Source organism: Nicotiana tomentosiformis, chromosome 6 (assembly GCF_000390325.3).
Source record: "Nicotiana tomentosiformis chromosome 6, ASM39032v3, whole genome shotgun sequence".
Lineage (NCBI taxonomy): Eukaryota > Viridiplantae > Streptophyta > Magnoliopsida > Solanales > Solanaceae > Nicotiana > Nicotiana tomentosiformis.
Genome location: NC_090817.1, coordinates 137,073,933 through 137,083,719, shown reverse-complemented (window position 1 = coordinate 137,083,719; position 9,787 = coordinate 137,073,933). Strand labels below are relative to the sequence as shown.

The following is a 9,787-nucleotide window of genomic DNA, read 5'->3' as shown; positions in this document are numbered from 1 at the left end:
AGCTAATTTTTCATTTTTAAGAACCAAAGTCAGAGCACGTACATTTTCCCAAATTAAAACTATTGGAACTGTTTGAGTATCTAATTTTACCAAATCAATTAGGATTCCTTTAAACAACAGTGTAGGAGTAGTTGATAACGCAAATGCATTTTTAAACAAAGATGCCTCCTTTTATATCACGCGTCACAAAATTGATTTAAGTATTAGCTTTTCTTTTATCTGTTGTCACCAAAGGACGATTTAAATATTAGCAACTTACGTTTTTGCTATGTAATCACATTTCACATATGAAAATGACAAAATGTACTGTCCAAAAGTTGTATAGAAATTTGATTTTTTTTTTCTCGCAAAGTTAAAGGGAGAAAATAATTTTCATAATTATTTTAACCATATTTGTAATTCAGGCAAATGGAAGTTGACTAAATCAATGAGTCTCTTTGTGTTTTTTTGCTGAAAAGTTAAAACGAAAAGCAAAGAAAATTTCTTGGCCCTCCCGGCTTTTACTGTTCCCCATCCTATAATCTGGCTATATTGCTCTCAAGTCCAAACTATCCATTTCCTTATTTTCTCCCTCCAATTGAAGGTAAATATCCATATTCCACAAATATAATAAACAAATATTCCTCTGATCATTTGGAGAGAAGACTAGAATTCTGTAGCTGAAAACAAGCTCAACTTCTATCCAAGAAAACACAAGTAAGAGAAGAATTCAAAGAGGCTTAGAGGGGTTGAATATGGATGTAAAGAAAATTGTGGTAGTTGTAGAAGATGTGGAAATAGCAAAAACTGCACTCCAATGGACTCTACACAATCTCTTGCGATATGGGGATATACTCATCCTTTTACATGTTTTCCCTATCACAAAATCAAGGAGCAAGAAAAAGGTTAAGCTTTTACGTCTCAAAGGTTTTCAATTGGCTCTCTCCTTCTATGACATGTGCAAAATATTTCTCAATGTATGTCTCTCTTTATTTTAGGGTTGAATATAGTAACATTTTTTTTCTTTTTCTCTTGTCTATGTTACTGATCCAATATATGATAGAAGGGTTATGTTACAGACCAAGACAGAGATTGTGGTTGCACAGGGGGATCAAGATGGTGAAAAGATTGCTGAAATGGTTAGAGAAATTGGTGTTTCTACTCTTGTTGCTGGACTTCATGATCAGAGCTTTCTTTACAGGTAGAATTCACGTCCTCTTAAATTTCTTGTTTTAAGTTTGTAATCTCCTGTTTTATTGTTCATTTTCCTCAGAAAGATTTATCTTTTCTTTTGATTGAGATAACTTTTAGCATCATTGTTCATCTGCTTTTACGTTTTGCAATCTTCTGTTAATAGTTGATCAAATGATTAAACTAAAGATTCGGTAATAGAATCGATCAATACTACTCCTTCCGTTTCAGTTTAGATGAACTAATTTGACTCGACACGGAGTTTAAGAAAAAAAGAAGTCTTTTGAAACTTGTGGTATTAAAAGCTTAAAGGTTAAAAGCTTTGTGGGGCAATTACATTTGTGTGTTTATTAAAGCCCTCATTAAGGGTAAAACGCATAAAATGAATAATTTAAAGTTAAATTATTTCCTAAAAATGTGTAATTCTTTTTTAAACGGACTAAAAAAATATGACAGGATAAGAAGTTCCTAAAACCAAAGGTCCACGAGACTATAGTTGGTCAACTGCCACTTTTTGTTGTAAATTAGCCTCGGGGGCTAAAATTGTCCCCTTCGAACCTCTCTTTTTCCCAAGGTCTACTATTAGGGTTCGTTTGTAAGCGGGATAATATAAGATAAGGTAAGGGATTAAATTTATATTATGTTTGGTTGATTGTATAAATTTATCTGACAACCAAATATGGTATAAATTTTATTCCAGACTTAATACTGAATATATCATCTTATCCTATTAAACTTGAGATTATTTGATGACCTTGTGATTATATGTTTCAATCTACCCGAGCTTAGGTTCCTAGCAAGGATTAGCAACCAATTTTAAATCAGTAAGGACAAAGTACCATAGCACGTTATAGCTGATACTTGTGCCGGTGGAAGACACTAAATTGAAAGATCGATAGAATAGTTGAGATGCACGCGAATTTCTGTTGTATGCATATTTGTTGTATGCATATATATATATAGTTCAAGCTAAAAGCAATGAGTCTAGTTGAATTCGTAAAACGCTTCCTAATTTTGCCTCTGGCTTCGTCTACAAACTTTTAGTAGTACCAAGTAGAGTGGAACTAATTAAACCAGTGTTCCTTTTCTTTCTTGAATAGGCTGGCCATGACCCACAACCACATTGCAAGAAATTTGAATTGCAAAGTAGTAGCCATCAAACAACCAACAACGCCGATGGCCACAAGGACAAGAACCATTTCTTTTCAAGATAGTTCAACCAACATGGACTTCTCACAGATTGAAATTGATGCACTGAGGTAAGTATTTGAATTTAGCATTTTTATTTTTTAATTGCTGGACCCGACTCTCTTACCTACTCCATATACTATAATATGTAGTCCAGACAATTCTCTATTTTAATTCCTTTAGGTTCTAGAAGCAAGGGATAATGCAGAATAAGCCAAGGATACTTTATCTTGTTTATAATTATGGTTTAAGCTTCTAATTAGCCAAAATAGTATTAAATGAAATGGGCATTTTACTAAATGGACTATACTTTGCCAGTTGTGAATTGTGATGTTAACATGAATAAATAAGGAAAATAATATAATACCTGCTCAGAGAAGTGGTGAAGGATAAGATTTTCATTTCAGGCAAAAGGTATCAAGATTTAAATGAGTTTATTACCTGTCAAATTGACAGCATATATGGATAATATTTATTAACTCTACTATCTAAAAGAACATGGAGTGTTACTTTGTCATTTGTAATGTACAATTCATGTCACCTATACAAAAGTCATTTTTTGTGTGTAAGAGGACTAAATTGCTAATATGTAACAGCATATGGTATAAATATAAAGAAAATGACCAAAAAACCCCTGACTATTAAATTGTTTGTCATGTATGCAGTGTCCCAGAAGTTAATCCACCAAAAATTCCATACCATGTTTGTCCAGATCCTCATTCTATCATTTGGAGATCAGGAAGATCAAGAAGATGGGAAACAAGAAACTAAATCAAGCAACTATTTGTCATTTCAATGAGGAAATATTTGTTTATTTAATTTTTTCCTCCATGTATTTTGTGATAGCAAAAATGGCTATACATTTTTCATTTTTCTGTTTGGCCCACACAAAAATTAAAGAAAGAGAAAAAAATTGTTATACAAAATTCAACAAAACTGATGTAGCCGAAAAGAAAATCCTACCAAACGAACCCTTAGGGACCATCAACTACAATTTTTTTCTCTCTCTCTATAACATTTTCTCTCCATACAATACTGCCGTTACCATCTCAACGTTCGGATTTCCATCGCCCTTCCATGGGCTCGCCAGACGGCGATCTGCCGGCAACTGTAATCAATTTCATGGACCCATCAAGTAAGGTGAGTCCTTCTTGAAAAGAATCGGAGGTGAACAAATCCTCCTATGCCCACAACTTTGACTAATTGCCCAAGTTCCTCTGCGACCCAATTTCGCCAAGAACCCCAACACGTCAAAGCTAGAAGGGAGGAATGCATGCAGTCATCTTTAAGACTAGAGATTATTACGGTGTTATGGCGTCTCAATGTAAATGAACTATGGTGGGCCGATTTTTGAAAAATAGACCTCAAATCGACATCATAAGATCTAGATTTTCAGAAAAATTCTCTCTCAAAGGAAGCGTGAAGATAGGCGTATATGACAATTTTAATGTGTTTCTAAGCTTCACAAACGATGAAGATCATAATGTAATTCTCTACAAAAAGAATGATTGAAATTGAAGGGCTTCAAATGTGGTTACATGGGTGGACACCCGATTTCAAGCTTGAGGAAGATCTGCCTATTGCTCCAGTATGTGCCTTACTTCCAGGTTTGCCTTTCCATATGCATAATTGGTTTTATATTAAATAAATTCCTGCTGATGCCGGAATCCCTCTAGAATTGGATATTGCGACTAGAACTCTCAATATACCTAGTATGGCGAAAGTCAGAATTGAAATTGATTTATTAAAGCCGGCGATTACTAGTGTTTGGGTAGGGGATGAGGATGAAGACTCCCCATTAAAAGGATTTACTCAGAAAATAGAGTATGAGAATGTTCCTAAATTATGTAAGAATTGTAGGAAATTAGGACATAATTTAGCAAACTGCCGAGTCCTAGAAAGAAAGAAGGATGAGGAGGAAAAAGAGAAGGATTAAAAACAGAAGGAGAACAATAAGAACTACAATACTTCAACGAAGCCTGAAAGAAAGAATGCACAAGAATCATTTCAGGCTTCTCAACAAAGAGGAAGGGAAAAACATATGTCTGTTAAGGATAAGGCCATTACCAAAAGGGGAAAGAGTGAACCTCCTAAGTACTTCAGACCTATCGGAGTGATCTTTGGGGTTGACAAACCTTTACTTACTTCAGAGCCTATCACAAAGATTAGTACTACTGATGTTATTAAGGCCATGACACCAATGAAGGAAATGAGGAGAAGAACGAAAATGCAAAGGAATAAAAGGCTAGGGATGTATCTAAAGAGGTCAATCAAGATACTCCAAAGCCTAATCAGAATGATGACACTCAAAATGACAACAACCTGAGTACTGAATATATTGAGAAATTTGGAAAAGGGTTGAATCAAAGTTGGCTACAAGGGGCACCACGAAGAATAATGAAACAAGTGAGCTACAAGTTGACTCAATTGAGCATGAATGGCAAGAAGCTAATGATGAATGGGCTGATGCTAGCTCCTCAGAGGATAAAACCTCAGAAGAATCCTCACATGAGCAAGATGAAATTTTGAGCCAGGATATGGTAGGATATCCTTCTCAGAAATAGAAGATTGACACTGACCAAAATGATATGAAAGGGATGGAAGATCCTCAGTACAAGAAACCATACAAACTGGGCAGAATATCAGAGAGTCCCCTATTACTAGAAGACAGAAATTGAACTCCCAAAAAACTTCTGTTAATCCCTCTGATGATTAGAATCCTCAATTGGAATATAAGGGGTATGAAATCACAAGCCTCTACTGAAAGGCTTAAAATTTTGATTAAACAACACAGAGTCTCCCTTGTGGTCATTCAGGAACCTTTTGTGAAGGAGACCAAAATTGATTCTTACAAACTAATTCTGGGTATGCAAAGGTGTTATGCTAATTGTAGTAATAAAATTTGAGTTTTCTGGGATTTTGATATGAATTGTACTATCTATGCAAAGTGAAGATCAGATTGTTACTTATAGAATCATCAACATTTTCGATAATAAAGAATACTTTGTATCAGTAGTGTATGCTAAGTCAAAGTCTATTGGTAGAGAATATCTTTGGGGGTATTGAGGAGTATTGCCTCTACTATTACAACTCCATGGGCAGTATGTGGTGATTTTAATAGCATTTTAGCAATAGAAGAGAAAATAGGGGGCAAACCGCATAAACTTAATAAGAGTATCTCTTTTATGGAGTGTATTCATGATTGTGGCCTGATGGATATTGGATACTCTGGGAGCATATTCACATGGTGCAATGAGAGTAAGAAAGAGGAGATTATTTATAAAAGATTGGATAGAATGGTTATCAATGACAATTGGAGCGAGCAATTTTCTTTAACTGAGGTCCTACATCTTCCTAGAGTTAGCTCAAATCACTGTCCTATTTTGATTTCTTTTGAAAATACCCAGGAGGAATGCATAAAATACTTTAAGTTTCTCAATTTCTGGGTTGATCATGACGACTTCTTAGAAGTAGTGAAAAGGAATTGGATCTCTTATACCACTGGTAATATCTTTTGGACAATTCAATAAAAAATAAAAAATACTAGCAAGCTCTTTGTGATTGGTCTAGAAGCAATATTGGTAATATTTTTGAGAAAGAACAACAACTTGGGGATCAGATAGCACAGTATGAGAAACAGTACATGAATTCTCTAAATCAGTAGGACATAATGAAACTTCACAAGGCTAAAGCAGAATTCACCGTTCACCATAAATAAGTAGTTGCTTATTGGAGGCAAAATGCCAATATCAAGTGGCAACTGGAAGGAGATGAGAACACTAAGTTTTTCAATTCATTAGTAAGGGGAAGAAGAAGCATGCTTAACATTAATAGAATTCAAAATGATGGAGTTTGGATCCAAGGTGAGAAAGATATTGGGATAGCTGCAACTGAATTTTATCAGAACCTGTTTACTCAATGGAACCTTGGTATTGATAGAACCATCCCAAACCACATCCCCACTTCTGTATCTCAAGAATATAATGAGATGTTGATGGCCATTCCTACTCTTAATGAGGTCATGGAGGATGCTTTTGATATTAACCCCAATAGCTCTCATGGCCCAGATAGTTTTAGCAGTCTATTTTTTCAAAAAGGTTGGGAGATTGTTGGTGAAGATATTCTTAATATGGTGATGGCTGTTTTTAATGGAAAACAAATGCCTAAATTCTTTACAAATACTCTTCTTGTGCTTATTCCTAAAGTTAAGTTTTCTCAAGAATTCTCTGAATTTAGACCAATTAGTCTGAGTAATGTAACTCAGAAGATTGTGTCTAAAGTTATGAATAATAGACTTTCTAAAATCATTCCTAATCTTATTTTCCAAAATCAAAGTGGTTTTGTATAAGAAAAGGTTATTGGTGAAAATATTTTACTGGCTCAAGAACTTATTCACGGCATAAAGAATAATAATAAATAAGGTAATATTGTTTTCAAAGTTGACATAAACAAGGCTTATGATAGGATATCTTGGCAATTTATCTGTGATATTTTGAGAAAAATGGATTTTACAGAGATCTGGATTCATACTATACGTAATCTGTTGGCCAATATGTGGTACTCTGTGATGATCAATGGTAAAAGTCAAGGTTTCTTTAAATTACAAAGAGGGGTCAAATAGGGAGATCCCATTTCCCCTTCCCTCTTTATAATTGTCTCTGAAGCTCTTTCTAGCACGTTAAACAGTTTATTTGATAAGCCTGGGTTTATTGGGTTCAACATGAAACCTAATGGCCCAAGGATTAATTATTTATCATATGCTGGCGATCTTATAATTTTTTTGTGCAAGAAAATCAAATACTTTGAAACTTGTTATGGATTGTATGAAGAAATATGAAAAGAATTTCGGACAACTTATAAACAAAGAAAAAAGTTGCTTTCTTATGAACTCTAAAATATCTGCCAAGAGGAATAACATTGTCTCTCAATAGTTGCAGGTATAAAGGAATGAATTTCCAATTAATTATCTGGGATGTCCTCTTTATCAATGAAGAAAGGAAATACAATACTACACTCAAAGTTCCACAAAAATTCTTAAATGAGTTAGAGCCTGGTATTGCAACATGTTATCCACAGGGGGAAAAGTAACTTTGATAAAGCATGTTCTTGTTGCTATGCCTATCCACCTGCTATCTATCTGCCAACCTCCCAAGACTATTATTAAACCGATGGAGAAATTTTTGCAAATTTTCTATGGGCAATCAAGATGGGAAAACAAGAATCATTAGGTGGCATGGAATAAATTATGTCACCCAACACAGGAGGGAGAAATTGAAATTAGATCTATTCAAGACATCTCAGACATCTTAGGAGCTAAGGTGTGGTGGCAGTATAGAACTAAGAATAGTCTTTGGGCTGATTTTCTGAATGCTAAATATGCCAGCAGAATCCATCCTGTAGCTAAAAAGTGGAGCTATACTCAGTCGTACTGTTGGAGGAGGCGTATGAAAAGCAGAGATAAAATTGATCACTTAATTATGTGAAAAATCAATAAAGGAAATGCAAGTTTCTGGTAGGGCAATTGGTCTGGTAAAGGAAGATTAACACAATATGGAAATGCCTATACTTCTGTCAAAGGTCATGTGTCTGACTATATCATCAATGGTTGCTGGGATACATTTAAGCTTAATCAGGTTCTTCCTAATGATATTGTTTCCCATATTCATGAAATTATAATTGAATCTCCTCATCTACAAGATCAACCTATTTGGTCTACTAACACAGATGAAAAATACACTTGTAAATCTACTTGGAATTGTATTAGGTAGCATCATGGTTCTACTTTAGTCTATAAAATGATATGGCATAAGAAGAATCTTTTTAAAATCTCTTTCTTTCTCTGGAGGCTGTTGAAACATAGAGTAGCCGTTGATCAAATTATGGGAAGATTTGGTATTCATCTACCCTCTAAATGTTCTTGTTGCACTGTTCATCACCAAGAAGATAAGGAACATTTGTTTCTTAATAGTATGGTTAGCCAGAGGGTATGAAAATATTTTAACCAAGCCTTTGGGATTCGTCAACAATATCACTGTTTGAGACAATTGATTATTACGTGGTGGTTGACCAAAGAAAAAAAATGATGTTTAGAAGATGGCTCTACAAGTCCTCCATGGTATTATTATTTGGAATATTTGGAAGGCTAGATGCAAGAGCAGGTTTGACAATGTAAGTATGCAATCTCACATAATTATTCCCCAAATTTGTGATCAACTTAACATTATATCTCACAAACAATTTCCAAAGATTTCACCTATTTTAAATTGGAAGACGTTTCAAGAGATGATAGAAATGGCCAGAGATCACGTTACTTCTATGGCTGTCAAATGAAACTTTCCTCAAACTGGATTCATGAAACTCAACTCTGATGGGTGCTCCAAAGGTAATCCGGGTCTTAGTGCAGGAGGTGGTATTATCAGAAATGATAGAGGACATCTAGTGAAAGCTTATGCTATTCCTTTTGGCAACATGACCAATAATAAGCTGAAGTTATGGCCCTCAAATTTGTAATTCAATGGTGTAATATGACTGGCATAAAAAATCTAGAAATTGAGTGTGATTCTAAGCTACTTACTGATTGGATTTTCAAGATCAATGCTCCTCCTTGGAATATTTTGGATATTATCAAAGACATACAATGGTTTGTTTCACATATGGAGAGTTAGTCTATCACACACTGCAATAGAGAAGGAAACAAAGTGGCAGCTATTTTGGCTAGCTATGGTCTTGAATGCTCTGAAGTTACTTTCTTTTCTGAGTCTCGAAATATGCCTAGGGAGGCTAGAGGAGATTTACACATGGATAGAATTCAGTACCTTTCATTCAGGAGGAAGACTCATAAAAGCTCCTTTTGGATAGATAAAAACTTGTATAGGATCTATAATTTTGATGTCCCTTAATGGGTGTGCATATTGTATAGAACAGATTCTATGTAAATCTCTGAGTTTTTGATTTTTTTGAGAGTTTACTTGAAATCCTACTTGACGTATAGAATGGAGCTTGTTCCATTCTTTATAGGTGCAGAGAGCTTATATGACTCTTCTGTTATGTATTTACTACAATTATTAATAAAATACTTCCACTCTCCATGGGAGAGTTGGAGAGATTGACCAAAAAAAAAAAAAATGATGTTAGTGTGGGGTAGCAAGAGGCGGGGGATTGTGTAATTATAGTCCAATGACAAAAGAGCAAATCATTTCATTACTTACGTAAGGCTGTGCATGGCTTCTCTTCTTGAGTGGTAGGGCCGGAAATTTTATCAAGGGGTGTCAAAATATAAAAATTTAAATATATCAAAAGTCAAAGGGGTCAATATATAGTAAATATACATAAAATAAAAAAAATTATCTAGCAATACAGTGCGATTTTACGGCGACCTCCCCTCCTTTTTATTGAAGAAAGAGAAAAATAGAATCTATCAGACTCAGAT

The 9,787-nt window shown here is 34.6% G+C and overlaps 1 protein-coding gene across 7 annotated transcripts; it reads left to right on the top strand.

The window, feature by feature from the left end:
* The first annotated feature begins 292 nt into the window (after positions 1-292).
* Positions 293-9,337, top strand: LOC104102213 (uncharacterized). 7 transcript variants are annotated; one of them, XM_033657667.2, is made up of 5 exons: positions 293-884; positions 1,059-1,180; positions 2,271-2,429; positions 3,024-3,965; positions 7,296-9,337. In XM_033657667.2, exons 1-4 carry the CDS (start codon positions 735-737, stop codon positions 3,127-3,129), a joined length of 537 nt encoding a protein of 178 aa, XP_033513558.1. In that variant the 5' UTR covers positions 293-734; the 3' UTR covers positions 3,130-3,965; positions 7,296-9,337. The 7 variants fall into 7 exon arrangements, with proteins under 7 accessions (XP_033513558.1, XP_070033975.1, XP_070033973.1 ...); XM_070177874.1 differs by having other exon boundaries at positions 295-956; positions 3,024-3,946; XM_070177872.1 differs by having other exon boundaries at positions 295-956; positions 3,024-3,946; positions 7,290-9,337.
* Positions 9,338-9,787: the final 450 nt, after the last annotated feature.